Consider the following 26,440-nt stretch of genomic DNA (forward strand, 5'->3'; position numbering starts at 1 on the left):
ACCTTGATACCCCAGGCAGCTCCCAAGGAACAATGTGAATGTCACTGCAGTGTTCCACACTCAGGAGACTCAGATGCACACTTGTGGTAATAACTGCTATTTCACAGCAAGTGCACATAAAAACATGTTTTGCTAAGAAAAGCACCCATAAAGTTCGTGTTAACAGTTTCCTAAACAGGAAACTCGCTGGCAAGGTGCTAAATAGCCCTTGTTTGGTTAAGGGCCAAAGAATGGAGAGCTTCAGAAAAGGAGCAACTCACCGTGTTTGAACATTAACTCTTAACTCTGTGCCAAATTACACAATCTTGACGTGGGAGGAACCTACCAGCAGATACTGATGCAAAAAAGCAAAATGTTTCCAACGATCCCTAATTTCGGTCTCCTGGTAAGAGTGGAAGAGGCAGCAGCGGGGAGGGCTAACAGTTGACCTCAAATTATAGCCTTTGGAATGTTGTTGTTAAATGTTACGGTAACATATTGAAACGTTCTTAGAATTCAAAGCAACACTTCAGATCAGGGTGTTGCGCAGAGCTGCTCCCAGAACCGTCCGCAGGTGCTGCGGTTCCGCTGGGCAGCTGGCAGCTGAGCCTCAGCTCTTTGTACACTGAACGTTAAACAAGAAGAAATTCTTTAAATAGGTTTATGTAATTTCTTTGCATGTATTTCTTTCACCCTGGAGCAAATGTGAAAATATTTACTATGGCAGAGCAATTTAAGAAATTTATCTAACATTTCCTAATTTGCTTAATCATTAAAGACAGTTACTCTCCTAATGGGTTCAGGGTAGGGTTTATTTGTTTTGCTTTAGCTCTTTTTGAGGTTTGAGGGGGTTTTGAGGTTTTCTTCTTGTGTGTTGTTAAAGAGTTCACCTTCTCCATCCCTTTACTTTCCACCCAGTGCTCCCGTTGAGTCTGCCCATCCCAGAAAGGGAGCACCAGAGGCAGTGTCCCCTTCCCACCACCAGCAGACAGCCAAGGGAGAAGCAGGCAGGAAACAGCAGGTCTTAGTTTTAGCAAGGACCTCCAAGGAACCAAAGCAAGGAACCAACACTTAATAACAAAGGTAAAAGGCCATTTTATTTTAAAACCTTCTTTTGACACAATTCATCTTGCTCCATCAGCATGGGAAATTTGTTATTCTCGGCTCATTCCAGATCTTGGAGGTCAGAGGTGATACCTCGCTGCTACACAGAAAACATTGTCAAGTGCCTCCTACTGCATTATTGCTTTATATCTCAAGGTGAAAATAAAAGAAAAGCTTATCAGCTTATCCAAGTTGCCTGGAGCAGGAAGCCGGCATCCCCCTGCTGCACCCACATCGAGCCACAACCAGAGCAGTGGCTCCGAAGGCTTTATCTGCACATGCATCCCAAAAACATATAAAAATGTCAATCAAGCCTGGTCATTTACCTTTCAATACCGACTGTCCCAGAGGAGAGGTTGCTCTGAATAATGGGGCAATGAACCTTTAAAGCAAGCAAACAGCCTGAGAGCCCAGTGTCCTCCTCCTGGCTGTGCGAGCACACTCCGACCAGAGCCCGGCGGGGCTGGACCAGCACACACAGCTCTGCAGGGACACAGCTCTGCAGCCCTAAACCCACAGGATAGCTGTTACAGAGCCACCCTGCAGCCAGGGGCTCATGGAGGCGGTCTCCCCCTTTCTGAGAGAACACACAGCAGCAGGACATAGCGAGTGACCACAAGGAAGCCCTCGCACTGCTCCGAGCCCCGACTGGAAATGCCAACCTCACCGTTTCCTCCCTGCACTCCAGTGCCCAGGAAAAAGCAAGTACAAAAGCCACCGTTTGGGAGGAGAAAATAGATTTTCTAGTTTCATAACCACACACTGTCAAGCTGGATTCCAATTAAATTTTTCCTGTGCCTTAACACAAGCTTTGCTTTTTCCAGAAATTTCCCCTGGCTCGAAGCACTTGCTCCTGTGCCCTGCTCCCAGGCTGTACTTCCTGACACACCAGCTCCAGCTACACCACTGCTCTCTGCACTTCTGCAGGGACCACAGTCGCACATAGTTGTCACACGGAGCTCTGAGCTGCTCAATCCCTCTCACCTCCATGAAAGCCAGTGCTGACCAGCATCCTCTATTCAAACTCTGCGCATTTTGCATCTAAAAGTTCCTTTCATGCAGGGAGATTTAGTAGAGAAGTGGGAGCAGGCAGCACTCAGGCACTTCCACCCGTGGCTCTGCGCTGCTTTTAACCCCAGCTGCGCAGAGCCGGCGCAGATGTGGGGGGAGCAGGGTGCTGCAAGTCTCTCCTGCTCCTTCTGTCGCGGGGACGAAGGACTCCTGCCGCTGGATTTTTCCCCCTCTATCAGTGGTCTTTAACACGATCACAGTATGCAGAACAATGCTTTAAAACAGCAAAGCTTCTGGAAAACCCAAACAAAAGGAACGTCACCAGGTGACGTCAGCCTATATAGAGCCCTGTGTGGTCGCAGCGCATAAGCAAATCCATTCTTGTACCGCTTCCCTGAAAAGCTTTTCAGTAAATGCACTCATGCTACTACAGGAGCTTCTCTCAGCAATAAGCCACCCATCTGCCATCAACAAGTTAGGACTAAAGGAAGCCACAGCTGCGGAAAAGGAAAACGTGAGCTTCAATTAACCAGCTGAGCAGCCACGGAGGACGAAAACTTGTATTAAGGCTTAAAAATTTCAGACCTGTCAGAGGAGATCAAGGCAGCAATTTCAAAAGGAATATTCCAAGAGAGCATCGTGGATTTTGCACTAATATCAAAGGACTCTAAACCCGGTCAATTATTCAAGGCTGTCTCATATTAGAGCCTTTCACAGACTCACGGCGTTGAGTCTCAAACTACGACTGAATGCACCCTCCAATGTACTCAAAAGAATGGGTAAGTTCCTGCGTTTCTCTGTTCCTTGTATAATGAATGACGGCTCTGCTTTAAAGGAGCAGTTAAGATGCTAAAGCTGATTGCTCTGCAATGAACCTTATGAAAAAAATGTTTTCCGATAGTGCCACTGTAACCCTCCGTAATCGAGATAAAGCCTCCTCCTAAGTGTAATGTCCAAGTATTCGGTTTGTCGTAGTAAGTTGTTTCTTGCATTTAGAATTAGCTTGTTGGAAATGCATGGCAATGTTATCTGCAGTGAAATCTTCCACCGTGATGTTCCAAGTGTACTGATAAGGCTATCCTATCTTGTTGTTTTCCTAAATTATATTCTGCAGGCTTACATTTCAAGTGGCCATTAGGGGCTCGTATGCTGGCAGCACTATATGCAATGAGTATGGTTTTAAAAATGCTGCCTGCCTTGGGCATGGCTTGTCCACCAAAATGTCGCTGTGAGAAGCTGCTCTTTTACTGTGACTCTCAGGGGTTTCACTCAGTGCCAAACACCACTGAAAAGGGCTCGCTAGGTTTGTCACTGAGGCACAATTATATTTCTGAACTTGAAAGGGATCAATTTGCAAGCTTCAGTCAACTTACTTGGCTTCACTTAGATCATAATCAAATTGCAACAGTCAGAGAAGATTCTTTTCAAGGACTGTATAAACTTAAGGAATTAGTCTTAAGTTCCAACAAAATCTTTCATTTGCCAAACACAACTTTTAGCCAGCTGCTTAACCTGCAGAATTTGGACCTCTCTTTTAATCAGTTATCCTCTCTGCACCCCGAGCTCTTCTACGGCCTTCGCAAGCTACAGACCTTGCACTTGCGATCCAACTCCCTGCGGACCATCCCGGTCCGCCTGTTCTGGGACTGTCGTAGCCTGGAATTCCTGGATTTGAGCACAAACCGCTTGCGAAGTTTGGCTCGCAATGGATTTGCGGGATTAATCAAGCTGAGGGAGCTTCACCTAGAGCACAACCAGCTGACAAAGATTAATTTTGCTCACTTCCTCCGGCTGAGCAGCCTGCACACGCTCTTCTTGCAGTGGAACAAAATTAGCAACTTGACATGTGGGATGGAGTGGACCTGGGGCACCTTAACAAAGCTTGATTTGACTGGAAACGAAATCAAAGCCATCGACCTCACTGTCTTTGAAACTATGCCTAACCTTAAAACCCTCCTCATGGATAACAACAAGCTCACCACTCTGGATTCCAAGATCCTGAGCTCGCTGACATCCCTCACCACCGTGGGCCTCTCCGGCAATCTGTGGGAATGCAGCCCAAAGATCTGCGCCTTGGCCACATGGTTGAGTGGCTTCCAAGGTCGGTGGGAGCACTCCATCCTCTGCCACAGCCCCGACCACACCCAGGGAGAGGATATTCTGGATGCAGTGTATGGTTTTCAGCTTTGCTGGAATTTATCGACTGTGGTTACCCCCGTGGCTACGACGTCGTACACAGCTCCAACTACCGAGTACACGAAAAGAATAAGCTCTTCTCATTTCCATGTGGGAGACAAAGAGATTCCAACTACGGCGGGCATGGTCGTTACCACCGAAGAACAGTTCCCTGAGCCAAACAATGCCATCTTCACTCAGAGGGTAATTACAGGAACAATGGCTTTATTGTTTTCTTTCTTTTTTATCATTTTTATAGTGTTCATCTCCAGGAAGTGCTGCCCTCCCACACTAAGAAGAATTAGGCAGTGCTCAATGATTCAAAACCACAGGCAGCTCCGATCCCAAACGCGGCTGCATATGGCCAATATGTCAGACCAAGGACCCTATAACGAGTACGAACCCACCCACGAAGGACCCTTCATCATCATCAATGGCTACGGACAGTGCAAGTGCCAGCAGCTGCCCTATAAAGAATGTGAAGTATAATACCTACAGCCCATCACAAAGTAAATCAGATAAGTAACCTATTTTAAAATTGTAGGGACCTACATCAGATTCTAATTTTTACAAATGTTGACATAAAGCCTAATTTTCCAAGCTACTTAATGGAAACATTGTTTATGGAGTGGTGCAGTATTTTTAAGTTTTTTAAAAAATAAATCCATAATATTTTCAGTGTTAAAGAAGCAATGATTACATTAAACTTGCACTCCTAATGTTTAAAAGTCTAAAGATATGCTCACCTCAAACTATGTAAAATGTTTCATGTTATGTAATTATATGACTGTGTGTAAACATTTATACCCGAGTCTCCATATTCTACTTTTTCTACTGCAAACAGTCCGAGGGGAAGGATACTGGATATCTGTACAGGGATCTGTGGGGGACGTGCGCTCCGTTTGTTCCACTGCAGCTGGAGGATCCCAAACACTGCAGCTGGCTCCAGGCACTTTAAGGGCAGCTGGGGAGGAAGATTTTCCTCCTCTGAGCATTTCACTCCAGTAAGGGAAAGGAGGGAAAACAGAAGGAAAAAAACATAAAGAGCAACAAAGGTCCAGGTGGGAATTTCAGTGCATTGGGGTGAATTTATCTGAAATACAGTTTTTCTCTGTGCGTGTTCATAGCTTGGCTTGCTGAAAGGCACAGCAGGCACAGAAAGGAACAGTTCACACAGGCACACACAGCCCTGGGCAGGATGGGCACACACACACACACACAGAGGAGCAGGATGGGCACACAGCCCCAGGAGCAGGATGGGCACACACACACACAGCCCCAGGCAGGATGGACACACACACACACACACACACACACAGCCCTGGGCAGGATGGGCACACACACACACACACACACAGCCCTGGGCAGGATGGGCACACACACATGGGCACACAGCCCTGGGCAGGATGGGTGCACACACACACACAGCCCCAGGCAGGATGGGTGCACACACACACACCCCCAGGAGCAGGATGGACACACACACATGGGCACACAACCCCGGGAAGGATGGGCAGACACACCCCAGGAGCAGGATGGGTGCACAGCCCTGGGTAGGATGGGCACACACACACACAGAGGAGCAGGATGGACACACAGCCCCAGGAGCAGGATGAGCACACAGCCCCAGGAGCAGGATGGGCACACACACACCCCCAGGAGCAGGATGGGCACACAGCCCCGGGTAGGATGGGCACACAGCCCCGGGTAGGATGGGCACACAGCCCCAGGAGCAGGATGGGCACACAGCCCCAGGTAGGATGGGCACACACACACCCCCAGGAGCAGGACGGGCACACAGCCCCAGGAGCAGGACGGGCACACACACACACACACAGAGTGGCAGGACAGGCACACACAGCCCCGGGTAGGATGGGCACAGACACCCCCAGGAGCAGGATGGGTGCACAGCCCTGGGTAGGATGGGCACACACACACCCCCAGCAGCAGGATGGGCACACACAGCCCCAGGAGCAGGACAGCCCTCCGTGTGTCCCCAGACTGGCAGTGTAGCTTCTTTCGGGAGGCTCAGCACGCCGGGATCGATTGGAAATATTAAGTACATTCAGTGCTCAGCTCCCTGGTTTCACTTGATGATGCTTTTCATGAATTCAGGCTAATTACTTAATGACAATGAACAAACAGCATTTCAACACCTTTTCATGTGTAAATACCCTTAATGCAAGGTTCTCTTGATTAAAAGCAAATATCAACAGCGAGGTTAAGGAGAAAAGGGAAGGAAGAAAGGAAGGAAGGAAGAAGCCTCTCTTTGTCCCCCTGCTGCCCCCCCAGCTGAGGCTTCCTCTCGCTGGGAAGCTATTTTCATGCACTAACTCCACTAGTTTCTCTGGAGACAGAATTAGCCCCTGTAATATAAGCTCTCACTTGTCCTCCTCTTCCAAAATTCAAGATAAAAAAAGACCTCTTCTGATAAGTTAGGATAATATGATTAGTTTATAGAATAGTTCACTGAAAAATGTTTTGTTTCTTACTTGATATGGGACAGAATCTAAACTAGTATGACTTAAAAAAACCCCATATATAAATATATATACACACACACCTCATTCTAAGGGGTAATTTGGTTTCTTTAGCCAGAAGTACCATATTGCTATTTATACTCTATTATGAAATTATATGTAAATATTTGCAGATCTATGCAGTGATGGTGGTACTCAGATGCCACAAGGGTGGGGGGGTGGGGGGTCTGCAAAGGATTACATTATTTTTAAGTCAACTGCTCAAATATTGTAAACATTCTAACCAAAGCTAAAAGATGCAGAGGGATGGAGAATTATTTTATATATATATACATGTATGTATAACTAAAAAATGTGTTGTGTCCAATGCTGCAGTGTTAAACAATTACCAGCACACCCTGATGAAGAAACGAAATTCCTCACAGTGTTGCCATACCTTGACCAAATCCATAATTACAGTATGCTAATTGTGATGTACTAAACTATCCTACAAACTTTTTAAACAGAAGAAACACCGCATAAAAATCTGTTTGCTATTTCACTCTGCTTTTCTCTCTATATTACCACTTAGTGAGGTATTTAGGGTGCAATTATACAACAGTTTGATGTTTTCTTGTGAGATGAATTCGTCCAAGGCAATTATAGCAAGATAAGTAACTTCTGTTAAAATTTTACATAAAGGTTTTTCAATGGCTGGTTTTGAAGATATTAATTTGCATCATTTTACTTTTACATACAGTGCCCTTATTATAAAACCAATATTTTGTTTATTTCCCTTGACTCTGTACTTTAATGGAAGAGATCCAGTGAAGCCTAATGGATTTCCATGGAGATACCTTTGAACTCTTGTTACTGTTAATTCTAGGATGAGTCCATTTACACCTGTTCTGGGAAATTAATTACTGCTTTTAACTGACTACAAAAAATCCTGTGGGGTAGGTGGACAAAGAGCAGATGTTCTGTATGATTATATCTCATGTGAAGCAGAAGGCCAGAGCTAAGCTGAGAAATACAAACCCATATTGGTGCCCAGGGGTATTTAGCTGACTGTAGGAAGACTTGCTTTGCTCCTTCCCATAACTAAGTGCTCACAGCTCTTCTGAGGCCCAGGATGCTGCTCTAGGGGCAGGCGAGGGAGCAGTGAGTGGGCACTGAGTGGGCATTGAGTGGGCAGTGAGTGAGCATCGCTCTCCCTGCCTGTGCACCTCCCTCACCCCATGCTGCTCAGAGCTGGCACAGGGCAGCTCTGGGAGCCTGGGGAGGAGGCACTTAGGGATGACTTCTACCTACAGCTGCAGGGCACCAGCACAGACAAAGTTATCACTGAGCTCGTTAATTATCCTGGCAGCCAAATAATCTGGCTACACTGCCATCCCCCATCAGATGTCACCACTGAACTCTGAGGGCCTCGGCTGCAGTTGCAGGAAGCAATCCCACCCCCTCCCTGCAGGCCCTGCAGAAACCCTTGCTCTAAGGCAGCTCAAGGGGCAGCACACCAGTCTTCCAACAGGAACAAGAAGTGGCTGCTTGATGAAGAGCTGAGGTTCCTCCAGAGGAGGTGCTCTGCCAACACCCCAGCTCCATCCCACTCCATCTTTATGAGCTTGTAATTACACCCAAGAAGAGCAAAGACAGATGCTCCAGCAGTGCTGGATTTAACCCTCGTCTCCATCCCTGCCACTCACGGCAATTTTCCAGGCATTAAAGCACTGTTCCAGTGCCTCTCCAAGCAAACCCACCCAGGCACCCAACTTCTCCCTCCCACCAGCACTCCCAGTTTCCACTGGTCCTGCAGTGCTTGGCTTGCAGACAGCAAAGCAGGAGGCCAGCAGGCACAGCCCAGCACCGTTCCCATTCCCGCTCTGTACTCCACACTCATCCAGAGCCCATCTCCCAAATGCCATGGTTTACGTCTGCTATTTCCAAGCCCATTTGTTGCCAGGTTCCGGGAATAAGCAAAGCAATTCTGCAAACATTACATTTAGGGTAACAGGTATCATAAAACTCACAGAATGTCAAACACTAGCAGTGAAGTCAACTTGAATTCCCTGCGGAGGGACAGCAAGCACCAGGCAGAGCCATCGTTCTACACAAGGACACAGCCAGAGGCTGTTAATATTTTTTATTTTAAAGTTACTGTCTTCCATTTGCAATTGCTTGTGACTCTTCCAGGCAAGGAGGGGATTGGAATAATTGTGCTACTCTGCAGTCTCTGATTTATTTTGTTGATGGAACAAGAACCACGATGATTTGGTTTAAATTAATCGTATTTCAGTAGAAGCACTGGGTGATGACAGGAGCTTGTTAACTTGCCCTCCCCAAATACCATCTCTGCTGCACAGCCTCGGTTTGTACAGATCCTACATTGCTTACAGGTGCTTCAACACCCTGAGGCACAGCCTCAGAGGTCTTTGGGTCTTTTAGAAACAGAATTTCTTGTACTGCTCTTGAGGTGCTTGTCCCATCCAAAGATCTCCTCCAGCCTCGCTGATCTCCAGGCAGCTTCTCCTGCTCCCCTCCCTCACGTCAGTGAAATGGAAACCCAGCAGCACAAGTTCAGGTTTTGAGTCATCCTCCTGAACAGGCTGAATTAATGCTCCCAGTTAGTCGCTCTGCATTAGATCAGTGTTTAAATGCACACAAGTAAAAATTACCCGATGAAGGGTAAAATGGGTGAGTGTTCAGTCTCCAGCTGAAGTGTTCTCTGCACTGAGCTCCCGTTCCCTATCAGATGGAAACAGAACAAATGCTGCTCCAGCAGTGTTTGGTTTTGTTTGCTTCTCCCCCAAGCAGAAATGATGCGATTTTTCAGTGATCAGCCACATGCAAATCTGAGCCTCTGAGCTTCTGTCCCATTACCCCCTTAGAAGACAGGGGCCTATTGCTACCTTGTAAAACCAGAAACATCCTGTGGCTTTAAACCAGAAATCTGCACTACACACTTATTTTTAATGTGTCTAAGATAATTTCTGTACTACTTTAATGGAAATAAAGTTGATTTAATTTTGTGATCTGTGTAGCTATCAAAATCCATCTGTTCAGACCTATGAAACTTACCCAGGAGCTGAATTTCATCTTTCTTATGAAGTTTTCCATAAAAAATTAAACAAGTTCAGAAGGGGATACAGTATTTCTCCTCCCCCTGAAAAAGGAACAAGCAAGGAAACAACAGAAACCAAAGGCAGCAGCTCCTCCCTTCCCACACCTTCCTCCACTGCAAATGTCCCAGATGCTAAAATTGGTGCTGGGCTTTGCTTTTTAAGGCACCACGTTAGCAGGATGCTTAGAGATAATTTCAGAATCAGCTGGAAATTCAGCATTTCACATCTTGTGTAAAATTATTTTAGGGAAAGGTACCAAAAGCTTTGAGGGGTATAATCAGGCCCCAGATGGGGTGAAACACCAATGTACACCACTGTGCAAGCAGGTTGTACACCACTGTGTAAGCACTGAGAAGCTACACCTGCCATCCCCCAACCACTCCTTTGTAAAAAGCCAAACAAAACCCACCCCGTTTTTCTTTTTACTAATGAAAACACTAGTAAGTGAACTATTCTACCAGCTTAGCAACCCAAGATTACAGAGAGTCCTCGATGCGTTGTGTTTAAATTATGTTTCAAGAGCCAACGTCTGGTGGGAGGGGGTGTGAGTAATGGAGTAAAACAAGTGCAGTGTACAGAAGCATTTTGTTATTAAAATTGTGTATACTGTAAAACTGAATTTGCCTCTTTCTTCCTCCCTTTTCAAGCAGAGGTGTCAAAAGCTCACTCTTTCATGGTATGTTAAAACCAGTCTGCACCCACTGTCCCAAGCAGGCAAGCCAGGTTTGGGCCATTTGCCAGAGTCACACCAAATGCAGCACCTTCTGTTGCACCACAGGGAGCAGGGCTGCACGGGCTCCTCCCAAACCAGGTGTCTCTTGATGAGCAAAACCTGTCTGAATGAGCAGGCTGGGAGTGAAAACCAAACCAAAGCCAAACTCTTGCCTCTGGAGTAGCTGGATTGGGATCAGGGCAGGCACAGCCCGGCCGAGCTGCCGAGCCCTGGCTCTGCCCCTGGGTGGTCCCTGGGTCTCCAGGGACACCACCACGGCCACCTGTGGGTCACTGCACCAGCCAGGAGCTGGCATTTCCAACGGGACTGCCCTGCCAACAGTTCAGCAAGGACAAAGAGCCTGTTAGGTTTAGAGGTGTCACACAGTGAGACATCCCATCAGCTCTGAGTCACAGCCCTCCAGGAAGGGCCACGAAAACATTCCGGTACAAGCAGTGTTCTTTCCATGGGCTACCAGAGCGGACACAGCGTTCAGAGCCACCAAGCCTCAATACCACAGGAAGGATTCCTGGGTTTGAGAAGTGACAAGTTCATGGACACAGCCCAAAAGCCTTGATAGAGAACTGAACAAAAGAGCAAGTTTCAGGATGTTCCAAGATGATTACACGCACCGAACCGCCAGCTAAAATCATTTTAGTAACTAAGCATTAGCTCCATTTACTTTTTTATCAAAAGGTTTGGCTGGAACAAGTTCTCAAGGGTTTTAAATGTCAGTTGGCAAACTGCCTCTCAAATCCTTGTAATACTTCAGAGCAGCACATGATATATCTATTTTTTTAAACTCTCAGAGACTAATTTTACAAGCAAAAGCATCTCTCAACTACAAACCCAGTTGTTCTCACAACCAAAGGTAACGTACCTCAGAGAAAAAACAGTATTCTGAATACATTATGCAAAACCTTTAAATCCAATTAGTAACAAGGAAATGTCAACATCACTAGCAACTTACTCTTAAATGCAGGCTCTGTTAAGACAACTGCTAAAAAATTGAGATTCAAGAATTTGACTGGAGAGGATTGCACAAATGAACTGAAAACTGCAGCACTGGGAAACTCTGACTGTCCTCCAGTGAATGTCCAGGCTAAGGGCCAGGATTCAGTGTGAGTGTTCACCCACCACAAAACCCTGAAGTCAGTATTTTCTGTAATCTGTTCTTAAGGAAAAGCTCTACAAAATCATTGTTACCTAATCAAAAAATTCATTACCATGAAGATTTTAGGAGATTTTATTAAAATGAGTTAAAGCTCTATTTGTCATATTTGACATAGGATTCACATGGTCTGGGCCTTATTTTGGATGAAATGTTTTTACAGTGAGGGTGGTGAGGCCCTGGGATAGGTTACCCAGAGAGGTGGTGGATGCCCCTTCCCTGGACACATTCAAGGCCAGGTTGGACAGCACTTTGGGCAATCTGATCTAGTTAAAGCTGTTCCCACTCATTGCAGGGGGCTGGACTGGGGTGGCTTTTAAAGGCCCCTTCCCACCCAAACCATTCTGTGATTCTATGAAACAGGAGAGTGACAAGTGTCTCATTAACAAATTTCTGGGTTTACTTCTGTGATGCACAGCTCCAGAGGTTTGGCTGCCAAGGGTACTGAGCAAACCTTTCTGAGCTGACAGGTAACCAAACCCTGCTTTCAGCTCTTCAGCAGGTGTTAATCCACAAGGTCTGTAATTTGACTTTTTCTTCTAAGTCTGCTAAAAGGACAAGAGTTAAACACACACAAAGTTGAGACCTTCTGAACAAACAGCATAAAAACCAGGAGCAAGAAGCTGAACCATGACCAGAGGGGAACATCCCTTTAGTTAAACCCAAGCTCTTCTCCACAGTATGTAACACTTCCAGTGTAAACAGGCAAAATAAAGGGTATTCTCTGCTACCTGCATGTTTAAATGAAGGAACAAATCTTTCTTTTATAAAACCAAAGTATTTCTTTTAAATGCCATGGAAGTAACTTCCCCATTATCTCCCAGCAAACTCTGCTCCTTGCACACTGAATACTCAAGCAAACTGGACACACAGGAGGTGCTGGTTTTCCCTTCCACCATTCCTTACCCCAAAGGGTGGGCAGTGCAGCCACTGTTTGACAGAGGTACATCATGCTTTATACCAGTTAAAAAACCAGCCATATTTCATGGGAAGTCTTGGAGTAAGTGGAAAAGGTTCATCCATCAAAAAGGTTCTTAAATAATGAATGAGTCATAATTCTTTACAGTCAAAAGCAATTAATTTTCTGTATTGTAATCAGGAGAATAAATCTGAAAAATCCCTTCTAATGGCTCTGAATCTGAAGGTAGTGTTGCAGCTGAATTTTTAATCTTAAAATACAGGAGCAGTGAGGACTTCTGCTGTTTAAACATACAATCTTTTACCAAATAGAACAGCTTTACTGCATATCTAGTAGGTAGAATGGGTTTTGTGAGACTACATGAGATTAAAGACAGCACTAGATACAGGAAATGCATTTCAAGCAGAAAGGTCCTTCTAAGATACCTCTTAACTATATAGCCACTAAAATACTTGAAATATCCTTTATGAAGTGTACAAAATACTCAGAAAATCTTACTGCAAGAAGTAGTTTTACTTATATGTTTGCAGAGAGCTAAAAACATTGAGAAGCGCGTTAAGGCGGAATCCAGCTCAACCCTACAGCAACTATTCCTATTAGGATGCATTTGCTCTCTTTCCCACTAACTCCTAATAATCCATCACATATCCAGAACCTCTGCCTCAAAAGCCATGTGCTGTTAGCTGGGACTATCAATTTCTGCCCTCAAATGGATTATTTCCACCCTCACACCGCTTTAAGTTTTAATTCTTTTAGAGGAAAAAAACCAGTAAAATTAATAGAGCTCCTAGTAAAGCTAATAATGACACAGTCTGCTAGGAGGGAGAACGTGGGAAAGGGGACAGGGACACAAGACTACAAAGGAGTTCCCATTTCTGAAGTCACCACACAGCACTTAACTGGGGGAAAAACATATGCCCCTGCACTGCAGCCACTCTCAGCAGCTTTGTTAACAACCTCTGCTTTCAGGAAGGCAAATTTTATCTGCCCAAGCAGTTCCAGAGGGAAGTTGTGCACTGAACACCTCAGCACACACCTATCAAAGGATGAGAGGCAGGAACAAACCACCAAGTTGGGAAAACCACACAGCAGGGCCATGCTGCAGGCCCCCAGGTCTAAGCACACACCTCTGATTGAAAGAGCAGGAGATATTAAAGCACCACCTCTGTTGTCCTCGGGAGAAGACAACACGCTCCAGTAAAGACGTGGAACTGCTTATTGATCCCGTCTAGCCCTGAAGCATCCCCAAACAAACAGCAACATCTGCTTGAAATTCTGGCTGAATAATTTAAAGGTTAAAGAACTCCTCCTCAAGCTTTCCAGATAGTCCTGAAGATGGAAATAGATGGAATTGCTTCCAGGTAGGACAAACACCGAGCTCAGCACCCAGGGGGGCAGCAGGGTGACCCGAGCACAGGCAGCAGCCAAGCTGTGGAATGCCTAATGACAGCTGGAAGCTCTCTGGGTATCAAGTGCCTATCTTCAGGGTCCAGGCCTTCAAGGATTCCACAGCCACAGGGCAGCAGGCAGAGAAAGCCATCTCTAGTTTATGTTCTTCTCTATGGATGACTGGCTTAGCTCTGGGACGTCCATTAGCACCACAGCAACTGTGGACCTTGGAAGTAAGGGAGCTGTGACTACATGACAGATGCCTTTTGCCTGCAATTAGCATCCAGAAACTTCCAAAAAGGCTAAGGTTAGACATCTGATTGGGTTGAACAGGGAAAAAAAACCAAAAAAACCCCAGTAAGCTCTGGCAGGTACTGCATCTCTAACAGGACCTACACTCCTGAACAGAACAAAAACCAGATACTTCTGACAAGTTCCCAGAGTCTATGGTGACAAGGAACTTCTAGGAGATGTCTGTTCACCCTTTACTGAAACTACAAAGCAGCAGCCTCAACATCTCACGTGCAGTGAGCTCTTGCCAGATATTACTCCCTGCCAGTGAGTACAGAGCAAGTCTCTAGACCAGCTGAAATACCACCCATAGTTAAACTCACCAAACACCCACAGAGCCCCCTTTGTAACAACACAATGGCAGCAGGACTAAGGAATTTCAGTTATTTACAGACCACTCAAAATACCCTCAGTGCTGGGAACTGCTGAACAAGCTGCAGTGCCTCTTCCACTCCAAGTTTTGGGTTTGTCAGCAGTGTAAATATTTGTCGACAAATCTGAAACTTGGATAAAACCACCGCTTTGCTCCACATCCAGGAGGTGTTTCTGGAATGAATTCAAAGCCTTTGCTCCCATGCTGCAGAGCTGTCCCTTCCCAGCCAGGACCAGGACAGCAGCAGGAGGTTCCTGAGCAAAGAGCACTGGCACAGCAGTGGGATCATTGCACGGAGCTGGAGCCAGAGCTGTGGGATGTGAGTGCTCCACACCTTCCTCAGGCCTCCCCAGCCCCTCCCTGTCTGACAGCACACCCTGGAACACAGGGACAAATGGAACATGGACACAGTGGAGGCAGACTCCAGCGCACCCAGCAGATAAATCCCAGGGATATTGTCCCTTCATACCTACAGCTGTCTACAGACAACAATTAACTTGACAAAGGGTGCCAGGGAGAGTATCCAGAGACACATGAAAAAGCTTTATGCCACATTCAAATGAGCTGATGCCACCAGGCTGCACACTGCTTTCTTTCTTGTTAGTGGGCACTCCATCATTTGAATATGCCCCAATAAAGCTGCATCATCAAGAGGGGAACTTTCTGACATCTACTTTTACTGTCCATTTATTCAAAACCAGTAGTCTTCATCAGGCAAATTAATAAGTGATCATCAGCTTTAGAAAGCAATTTCAATTGTTCATGCAAACATAGCTCCACTGTAGAACACGGCTCACTGCCACTGCCCCAACCTCAGCCTGTGCTGGGACAGTCACCAACAAAACCCAGCCCATCCTGTCTGGCCATCAGACACCCACAGGAGCCAGGAAAACACCAGGAAACCACTCCAAAAATATGAGCTTATGCAAATAACAGAGCAACCCAACCACCCCATCCCTCTAAAACATTCATTGTGCACACATATGCAATTAATTAAATATATATTTTTTAAAAAATAGAGACATTTCAGGTGGATTTCCTGTGCCACAATATGAAATATATGCAATCAGTAATCCCAGTAAACTAACTGAAATCAGTCAAAAAATATTTAAAAATCAAAAGTAAATCTCAAAAAAAAAACCCACTAGTGAGAAGTTCACTTGTGGAAGGAGCTATAAAAGGGTATTTTTTTTATAATTACTCCATCCTGTTTGCTACATTTGCTTATGCAAGGTGTTTTTAACTACTGACAGGACTAGGACTAAATGACAAGTCCACATACTTAATGCAGATTGCTCACAGGCACAAGGTGAAAAATATGATAAAGAACATGAACAGGTTTTAGTGAACCGAGCCAGGAAAAAAAATCAAACCCACACCCATTCTGAGCAGAAAATAGGACTTTTTTGTGATTATTAAAACAATTTCTATCAAGGCAAGTACACAGCCTCATTTCTACTCTGACAAGTTGTTTGGTCACGTCTTCTTTTTATGTAATGCAGTTATAATCAAGACAGGCTGTTCTACCTCTGTTATCAAAACCATTCCATTGCCTTCAAACCAAATATTTCAAGTTAGTAAAGTACTTCCAGTCGCTTCACCAATATAAAAAAAACCTCCAAAAATCTTATTTCCTCATAGGAGAGCTATAATTTGCAACTTCAGTCTTGCAGTCTGTTCCCTCATGAAAAAGAAAATCCAGGAGAATGTGCTAGTCTTCCTCCAAATTTCATAGCACTTTTAACTTTAATGGCAACTGACCAAAAGCTTCAGGACTGCTCCGGGCTAAAAACAACTCCTAATCCCTGTAACTCAGTCTAGAATTCCCACTCAAGGGCAAAGCTGGGAGCAGCTGAAAACACTGGGACTGGTTTGTAAGAATTCACATCTTAAGAACAACCAAATGTAGCTGCCCCAGCCCTGGAAGCGTCCAAGGCCAGGTTGGATGGAGCTTTGGAGAACCCTGGGATGGCAGAAGGTGTCCCTGTCCCTGGCAGGGGGTGGATGAGAGGAGCTTTGAGGTTTCTTCCAACCCAACCCAGTCTGTGATTCCCTGGATCTCAACCATATGAAGGGACAAATTTCACCCCCAGTCCATACAGGGACCCAGTTACTGACCTGTATATCCACCTATCCACCCTCCCACCTTGTGCTCCTGCTGCAGCAATAACAGCAACTTAACTCCAGCATCCTCACAGGCCACGGGAACTGGGCACGTCACCGTCAGTGCCTGAGGCAGCCACAGGGGTGGCAGCAGGGACTGAGGCAAGCCCAGGGTGAGGGTTGGGTAGGGCTGGTCAGGGGGGTTCCTGAGCTCAGAGACTCCCAAGCAGCAGCCTGAGCTCCCATGGAATCTTCCCTTGGAAATAAGGCTAAACAGGAAGGTGTGTGCCCAGCGGAAGCAGGGTCAGGTGACATGGGAAGAACACAGAGATGCTGCTGCCCACTGCAGGCAGAAAATCCGTGTGGACAAAGCTCAACTGGAGTTGGAGCTGCCAGAACTGTGGGGGATAATAAGAATTCTCAAACATATTAATGGCAAAAGGCAGTGTGGAAATAACATCAGTGTGCTCCAGGATGAGGACGATCAGATGATCATCACAGACAGGGACAGGGAAAGGCAGAGGTGTTGAATGCATGCTTTGCCCCTGTCTTCAACATGGATCAAGGACCAACGAGGTCCCAGCGCCCTGAGCCAGAGGACCATGACTGTGACAATGATCAGCTCCCAGTTGACCCTGAAATTGAACAGATCTGCTGCTCCAGCTGGATCCCTACAAACCTATGGGGCCTGATGGGATTCATCCAAGAATGCTCAAAGAGCTGCTGATATCATCACAAAGCCTCTCTCAATGATTTTTGAGTGGTGTTGGGAATCTGGAGAGGTCCCAGCTGACTGGAAGCTGGGGAACATTGTCCTGATTTTCAAGAAGGGCAAGGAGGAGGACCCCGGAAACCACGGGCCTGTCAGTCTCACTTCAGTGCTGGGTAAAGTTATGGAGAAGATTATTCTGGGAGTGTTGAAAAACACCTGGAGGTCAACACAGGCATCAGTCACAACCAGCATGGTTTCAGGAGGGGAAAGTCCTGCTTGTTGAACCTGATTTCCTTCTACAACAGGGTAATCCACCTGAATGATCAAGGGAAGCCAGTTGATGTGATCTTTTTGGACTTCAGCAAAGCTTTTGATACCATCTCTCACAGGATCCTTCTGGACAAACTGTCCAGCCCACAGCTGGGCAACTGTGTTATGTGATGAGTAAGCAACTGGCTCATGGGTCAGGCACAAAGGGTGACAGTGACTGGGTGACATCAGGCTGGCACCAGTCACTGCTGGGGTTCCACAGGGCTCCATCCTTGGCCTGTGCTCTTCAACACCTTCATTAATGAGGTGGACCCAGGGCTCAAAGGAAGACTAAGGCAGTTTGCCAACAACTGGGACTCCCTTGAGGGCAGGGAGGCTCTGCAGAGAGACCTCAAATTAAAGGGCTGGGCAATCACCAACCATAGGAAGTTTAACAAGGGAAAGGGCTGGAGTCTGCACCCGGGATGGGGCAATGCTGGCTGTGTGTATGGACTCAAGCATGAGGGGCTGGAGAGCAGCCCCTGGAAAGGGTCCTGGGGGTCCTGGTCCATGGCCAGGTGAACCCTGGTCAGCAGTGCCCTGGAGCCAGGAGGGACATCCCTGTCCTGGGGACATCAGGCTGGGCCAGGGAGGGATTGTCCCGCTCTGCTCTGGGCTGGGGCAGCCTCACCTCCAGTGCTGGGGCACTTTGGGTGCCACAACATCAGAGAGATCCAAAGCGGCTCCAGAGTGTCCAAAGGAGGGAGCCGGGCCTGGGGAAGGGTCTGGAGGGGCCGCCCGAGGAGCGGCTGAGGGCACTGGGCTGGTCCAGCTGCAGCAGAGGAGCTGAGGGCAGAGCTCCCCGGGGCTGCAGCTCCTGCCCAGGGCAGCGCAGGGACAGCTCCGAGCTCTGCTCCTGGGCCAGGGACAGCACCCAGGGAGCGGCTGGAGCTGGGCCAGGGCAGGCTCAGGCTGGAGAGCAGGGAAAGGTTCTTCCCCAGAGGGTGCCGGGCACTGCCCAGGCTCCCCAGGGAATGGGCACGGCCCCGAGGCTGCCAGAGCTGCCAGGGGTGCACAGGGTGGGGTTGCTGGGGTGTCTGTGCAGGGCATTGGAATCCTTGTGGGTTCTTCCAGCTCAGGATATTCTATGATTTTATAAGTCCCCTTTTAAGTCATGGTGAAATCAAACCTTCAAAATTACTGTCTAGTGCTATCAATATATTATTTCTTGAGGGGAAAAAAGCATTATTGCAACAGCAGGAAGTAATTTTTTTACTATTATTTGCACCTGTGGTGTGGGGGAGGAAGGGAATGGATGAAGAGAGGTGTTTGTCAGGTCTGAAAAACAACAGATTCTCAAACATTTTGTACTACTTTTATACCACTACCAGGTAACAAAGCTACCTACCAGTGTTCTGTTAAGGCTTATTCTTATATCTAAAAAGTTAATAGCATAGGTTTTACGATATACAGCACAAAGGTTCTCTACCTCTGCAGTACATTTCTACCACTGAAGCAAAAATATCTATTTATACAGATATGTAATGGTAGGAAAGTGCCAGGGTGCCAAGAAAGTAATCCTGTAACAACATACATCTTTTCCCTGAAAGCTCAAAAGAAAACCCCAATTGGCAATAATACATCACATGCTAAACCTGACTTTTCATGGAACTGAATTTCCCCAGTTTCCATTACATCATGATGCTGGGGCTCTACAAGCCAGACCAGACCCAGCATTAACCAAGGAAACGTACCTGAAACCTTCTGCAAAATGGCACAGGTTTCTATTTCTTGTTACCCTGAAGATGTTCCTTAGCTGAGCTCAGAGCCAGCTGAAGGGCTCTGACCTGCCCTGGCTCAGTGTGCCAGGCCCCCCTTGGAGCAGCACGCTCAGATCACAGAATATTCTGAGTTGAGGGGACCCACAAGGATCAGAGTCCAGCTCTCCAGTGAATGGGCCACATAGGGATGGAGCCCCAAACCTTGGTGTTATTAACATGCTCTGACCCCCTGAGCCCAGCTCAGAGTCACCCCCTCCACGCCAGGGCAGTTTCTGCCCCACAACAGAGAGAGGCAGAGGAGTGTTTGGCTCTCACACAAGCCCAGATGTAAAGAGGTTATTTCGCAGCAGGTCTGGCATCCTACTCCTTCTGCAGTTTGCAATCCCGTGCTCCTACTCCTGCCTGCTGTGAGGTGCCAGGGCTCAGGACTCCGGCACTCCCGGCCAGGCTGTGCCTCCCCCTGCACCACAGCCCCCAGCTCCCACCCAGCCCAGACAGGAGCAGAAGAGCTGTGCTGGGAAAGCAGCAGGACAGCACGGTGTCACAACAGCCCTGCAGGCCCTGGAATGGATCATAGCTGCTGCTCAGAGCCCTGTTTTAAATCTAGAGTGGTTTCATGCAGCACCCACATCAACGTGGTGCTGGATCCCCCCCTCTGCTGTGCAGCCAGGTGAGATCTGACCCAGGCTGCTCTGAGTGACAGCAGCACCGACCTCAGGGGGGGGCTGCCCAATATTTTGTCAACACTTCCAGCTGTTTCCTCCCAAGGGGTTTTGCTGAGTGACGAGTGGTTAAGCTTGGCTACAGGTCAATTCATCTCACTTCCAGTATGCCTGGTTAGATGGGAGAAGCAGGATGGATGGGGGAATGCCTCAGAATACCAAATCAGGGGGACAAACCACCTCTGCAGGAGCCACCAGAGAGCTGCTGGGGCTGGTGAGTAATCTACCACTGGAGCTGCTTTTTTACAGGCCTGTTTTTTCTTTTTTATGTTAATCAGCAACCTTATCTGAGGAATATCTCAAGTTTTTCCTTTGCAGATTACATGAATTAATAGATACATCCAGAAGCACGAAAAGCAGGCTGAAGTTTACACCTGCAGTAATTGTAAAAGCCTTGAGATATTGTAGTTTTTATCAAATTTTACATATGTGCAAAAGGCTTCAGAAATAGAACTAAAATTGGAACAACACAGACCCCTGCAAAACTCAAATTAAAAGGAGTGAGCCAAGGCAGCATATGCCCTTTCCAAGAGGAAGAGAATGCATTATAAATCTGGGAATAAAGCCACCTAACTCCTGGCAAGACAGCTTAGAGAAACAGATAATAAAGCAGTCCTACCAATATGGTCACAAGACATTCAACGTTAGAATTAATGTATCCTTTATTCATTATTAGAAATATAAATAGGTTTAATTTGCAACAGATTTTAAAGTGTTTCCTGTAAAGGGGGATTCAGCAGCCTTAACCTGCAATACGGCAACAGAGAGTAGGTAGGAAGTTGCCTTTGACAGCAAACAAGAGGCATTCAAAACCAGGAACAGCAGGAAAAGCTGACTAATTGTCAAGAACCTCAAGCCCTGGCAGCAGCAAAAGCAGCAGAATCTCCTCTCCATCACAGAATCCCAGAATGTTTTAGGTGGGAAGGGACCTCAAAGCCCATCCCATCCCACCCCTGCCATGGGCAGGGACACCTCCCACTGTCCCAGGCTGCTCCAAGCCCCAGTGTCCAGCCTGGCCTTAGGCACTGCCAGGGATCCAGGGGCAGCCCCAGCTGCTCTGGGCACCCTGTGCCAGGGCCTGCCCACCCTCCCAGGGAACAATTCCTTCCCAATATCCCATCCAGCCCTGCCCTCTGGCACTGGGAAGCCATTCCCTGTGTCCTGTCCCTCCATTCCCTTTTCCACAGTCTCTCTCCATGTTTCCTGCAGCTCCTTCAGGCCCTGCAAGGCCCCAGTGAGGTCACCCCAAAGCTTCTCCTCTCCAGGCTCAACAATGCCAGCTCTCGCAGCCTTTCCTCCCAGCAGAGCTGCTCCATCCCTCGGATCATCCTGGAGCCTCCTCTGGCCTGGCTGCAGCAGCTCCAGGCCCTTCCTGTACTGGACCCCAGGGCTGGGGCAGCTCTGCAGGTTCAGCATCTGTGGAGTCAGGTGAAGTTCCTGAGAAGCCAAAAGGGCTCAGAACCAGCCAGCCCTCGGTGCCCAGGAGGGGGATCCCACTGAGTGCACTCAGACCAAGCCAACCTCATCCACATCCCCTCCATCTACTCAGAGCCAGTGACTCACCAAGGCACATGTGGGATTAAAAAGCACTAAAACGTGGTGTGCATACCTTCATTTCTCACAAAGGCACCACCAAGCCATTATTTACTAAGCTAACTCATTAGCCAGCCACCCTTGCAGATAATAAGAATGCATTAAAGTATTTAAAATTCCAGCACAAGCCTGACACATATGAAGTGGCTGCCCTTCTTCAAAAGAAAATGAATGTCAAAGCAAATAAGCCATTTAGGAACAGTCAGCACATGTGAGGTGCAGGGGAAAGGTGGCATCACCTCAATATCCAGGAAAACAAAGCAGAGTGCTACGGGATGCTGAGACGTTTCACATTTTTATTGTATCAGCCTCTACTTCTAAAGAGATCATTAGATACATGATTTCAAATAGCATTAGATAGGTGATAAAGTAACAGCTATTCAAAACAAACAGAATTAATACACAGAACTGTGAAAACTGGCACAGAAAACCCGGGAGATTGAAGGTACTTAAGCTGACAGTAATCTGAAAAACCCAGCTGGTAAATTCAGTTTTACACCAAGAAATAAGCTGTAACTGAATCTACACTTCACTGCAGCACCCTTCCCTTCACACAGGCACTGCTCCAGGAGTGGGTAATATTATCAAAGTCATAGAGCAAGTTTACAAAACGCATAAAATAATCAATCCACTGGAAATAACACCAGGAATACTCCCAGGGGATACAAGTTCCCTGTGTACTTGGTGTAGTCCTGCTCTTTCAAAAAGAGCTCCTCAAGTCCAGCTGAGGATGCCCATAACTTGGGGGCACGGAGGAAATAGATTTCCACAGCACAACAAAACTGACTGGGGATAAAAATTTAGAGGAAGTTTGGAGAATTCAGTATTTGCCACCAAAAAGGCAGCTTTACACTGTCTGTGAAAAAGCCTTCACGAGAGCATATGGGGCAGTACAGGACAGTAAGATTTGTGTGATCACCACCTTTTCTCTCCACACACTGTCCTGCCAGGCTCTCCTCACTCCACAGCTCCCACAGCGGATCCCTGAGCACCTGCACACATGGGAGCAGCCCCTCAGGGCGAGCAAAGCTGTGACTGACAGCACTGAGAGGAGCAGGAGCCCAGCCCACCCACTCAGGTGAGCCTGGGCAGCAGCTTCACCTGTGGCTACCAGAGAGCCAAAGCTGCAAACCCACCCTCCCCACCCAAGAACATCAACTTCTCCATGGACTGGTGAAGACCCTGCCTTCCTCAATGAAAAGGTCCTGCAGGAAGGAACATGCCCATCTTGTAGGCCATTAGCTCCAAAGGGGTCAAACTGCTCAGGTACAAGGCAGAAGGGCTTTCAACTTCTTCCTCTTCAGTTATTTCTGCATTAACTTCTCGTTTTCTTGGCTTTTTTCAGTCCAGTGACCTCTAGAATTGGGATTCTTTGACTCCTGGAGAGATGCCCAAAAAACTCATTCTGCCTCTAAGGAAATTCACAATTTGGCATTTAAGGGGAACAGTATCAAGTGATATGGCTGCAGTCTTATTTTGTACTTGACATCAGAGCCTTCAAGTCACCTTCTTCCCCCAAAATGACTCAGTAAAGACTCCTCAAAGGAGAGGTTCAAAGGCACAGTAGGGAAGAGGAGCCCCACATCCCACATTTCTCCCTACACAATCCAGGAAGCTGAGTGGTGAGGAGGGGACACACACACAAACCCTTTGAAAAGAGGGAAATGACATTGAAGCCACAGATGCAGGAGCCACCTGGGCAGTACCACGTAGCCAGTTGCTCAACCTCTACACAAGCAGAATTAATTGCATTAATTCTGGGGTTTAGTCAAGAGGATTTGAATAAAAATAATGCATACTTAAAAGCAGTGCACAGTATCGGGTTAAAAAACATGGGGACAGCATGTTTATGGAGGGATCTGACTTGAGCACCACTGACATTCACAGCTGCAATTCATCTGCTGGGAAGCCTGAAAGGAAAAACATCCATCAACTTCCAACACCAGATACAGGACAAAAATATGTGAGCTACAAACAAGTCCCAGGGTTATCTTCCTGTTCAGCAAACAGGGGCTTTTTAGAGCGTCATATACCAATGTTGCAGGTAATATCAGAAAAGAAAATAAACTCAAAATAAATAAAGTCTCAAGCACATAATGAGATTGGTGTCTCAAAGAAATTGCTGAAGATACTGAAGTATCTTCAGCATTCCTCAAGATCTCTGTATGTATTTTAATTTTGGGAAAAACTATGCAACTATATTAATATATGAAGACAACATGAAAAGAAATTTAACAGTACCAAAATTATTTGAAGTCTTGAATAGTTTAGGATAGTCAGTGTTCCAACTCTCCCAAACTGCCCCTGTGTGCAGCCTCATAGCTAAATCTTCATCTGTCATCATATTAAAAAAAGCTGTCTGCCACACTTGTAGGTGGGAACCTTACTCCAAAATTCAATCAAAGGCAACAAAAAGTTTTGTTTTTTTTTGAAGGAATCCATCCTTTAAATACGAGGTCAAAATAAATTCCCTAAACCCCAGCAGATGAAAGGCAAGCTAGAAGGATGCTCTGGAGCAGTCATGGCACCCACACCAACCCACCTGCATCCCCAAGATGTTCCTCATCTCTGTCCAGTCACTCCACCACACACTCCCATGTCACGAACATTTCCTGTGCCCCACAGATACTTCACTCTCAAGACCACCCCACCTACAAAGTTGAAGCGATTCTAAACCAAAAACCTTCTGTTTTCAGAGCCCTTTTCCCCCCAGAGAACGAGCAGGCTTCATTTCCCCAGATCATTCCATAGGTTTCAGAAAGTAACTGATAACGTCAATTCACGTTATTATATTCAGCAAACCACAGCTGACAGCACCTCGGGCATATCAAAGAGATTCGGAGCTGAGAAGCAATTTTTTTTTCTGGCCACATATGGCAGCAGTGGAGCACCCAACGAATGGCAAAAGCCTTGTTTCTGACAGGCGGAGGCTAATGGGAATGCAGTGGAGTCGATACTCCACGAGTGGCTGCACATCCCACAATATTTGCGTTCACTCTGACACACACAGTAAAAACACCCTCCATTTATGGAAGGCACAGGTATTTGTGAAAGCCAGCTCAGAACCATCTGGGTTTGTTTCTTCACTGCCTACTGCTAATTTTGAACATGCCCTGGTTTTCCTCTTGTGGCCCAATGCCAATGCTTTTTTTAACTGGTGCCGAGAAGAATGCACCTTTTAGCCCACCTTTGCAAGGCAGCTCCTGGCCTGACAGCCTCTGGCTTTGCTGCTGTTATTGTAAGGAAACCACTCTTCTAGAATGCCTGTTCAGCAAGAATAATTTGTGAGTATCCAGTCTCCAAAGTCATGAAGTGAGTGTTTTCAGACAGCCTGAGCAGGTTTTTAACCTTGCCATACACAAGCTGGCTCTGCTGTTTCCCCTCTAACTCCCGTCCCTCCTGCTAAAGGAATGTGTCCCTGTGCAGGCCAGAAGGAAGCCAAAGTTCTCTCCTCTATTTCAACAGCTTTCCAAGATACAGCTTAAGCCTCATCCTTTTCTCAGACATGAGAAGGATTAAGTCACTCTTCTGGCTCTATTTAAATTCCAGAGGGCTGCCACTATTTGGATAAGCCACAAATGCTAATTATTCTGTATTGATTCCGTTGACTTTCTGGGACAAAGGAGGTCTAAAGCTCCAGGACACATTAAGAGCATTACAGAACATCAGCTTTCTTACACAGGATAAAACAGATTAAGCAAGAGCAGAGTCTGGATAATAAACACCACATCCAGAAGAGAATATCCAGGTTTCCATCAAGACCTCTAATGCTTGCAGCAGGAGCTGTAAAAAAGATGAAGAGGTATTGGAAAGGGAAAAAATGAAAGAGCACAAAAGGTTTTGCATGTCATGGGAGCACTGAAGAGGAGACAAGTGGTAGCAGAAGACAGCCACAGGGACACGTGTGTACATGGACAGTGACTGTTCCCATTCTCTCTCTTCATTATCTTCTGAATCCCACCCTGCAGATGGAACTTAACCCAGAGTTTGTATTAGATCAACGCAAAAGCAAAAGGAGAAGTTGAGGACTTGAGATGCAAATATTTTGTTGCAATACAAGAACTGTGGTACTCCATCTTTTTAATAATTCCATCATCCCTTTCCTCCAACAAGAGGAATTGAAAAGCCCAGTTGTGTGTGTAATACTTCTGCACACTGAGAGCATGATCCTGCTGGAGGCTAAAAGACTGTTTATCCACAGATCAGCAGTCACTGTGCAAACTTACATGCTCCATTCCATCCATACTCCTTCATTTTGACTTTGAGAGATTATTCAAGTATCACCAAATGGAGCTGCATTAGGGGTGACTACATATTTGATCTTATGTAGGCAGATAAAGTTCAAATATTTTCCTACGAAACAGTAGAATTCAAATGAATTAAGTCATGAAGCACAATGTTAAAGCAGAATCCATGAACGGCATTAGTGTATTTATGTAAAACCACTTACAGCTCACCAAAAGTAAAACATTGCAAAATGCCAACATCCATATCACAAACAAGGCTGTACACATTATTACTGCAGGTTTTCCCTGCACCAATCTTAAATGTTATTTGATCAACATGAGATTAAGA

At 46.5% G+C, this 26,440-nt stretch overlaps 2 protein-coding genes across 4 annotated transcripts in view; one reads left to right on the forward strand and one right to left on the reverse strand.

Annotated features, from left to right (window-relative positions):
• The window catches only part of CTNNA1 (catenin alpha 1), a 119,872-nt gene that overhangs the window by 54,149 nt on the left and 39,283 nt on the right, over nt 1–26,440 (reverse strand). The gene's annotated exons all lie outside the window — the stretch shown is intronic.
• LRRTM2 (leucine rich repeat transmembrane neuronal 2) lies at nt 2,228–5,073 on the forward strand. 3 transcript variants are annotated; one of them, XM_010410152.4, is made up of 2 exons: nt 2,228–2,873; nt 3,209–5,073. In XM_010410152.4, the coding sequence occupies exons 1-2, from the start codon at nt 2,870–2,872 to the stop codon at nt 4,756–4,758; spliced, it is 1,554 nt and encodes a 517-aa protein (XP_010408454.1). In that variant the 5' UTR covers nt 2,228–2,869; the 3' UTR covers nt 4,759–5,073. The 3 variants fall into 3 exon arrangements, with proteins under 3 accessions (XP_010408454.1, XP_010408456.1, XP_010408455.1); XM_010410154.4 differs by having other exon boundaries at nt 2,232–2,873; nt 3,658–5,073; XM_010410153.4 differs by having other exon boundaries at nt 2,233–2,873; nt 3,637–5,073.

Source organism: Corvus cornix, chromosome 13 (assembly GCF_000738735.6).
Source record: "Corvus cornix cornix isolate S_Up_H32 chromosome 13, ASM73873v5, whole genome shotgun sequence".
NCBI classification, from domain to species: domain Eukaryota; kingdom Metazoa; phylum Chordata; class Aves; order Passeriformes; family Corvidae; genus Corvus; species Corvus cornix.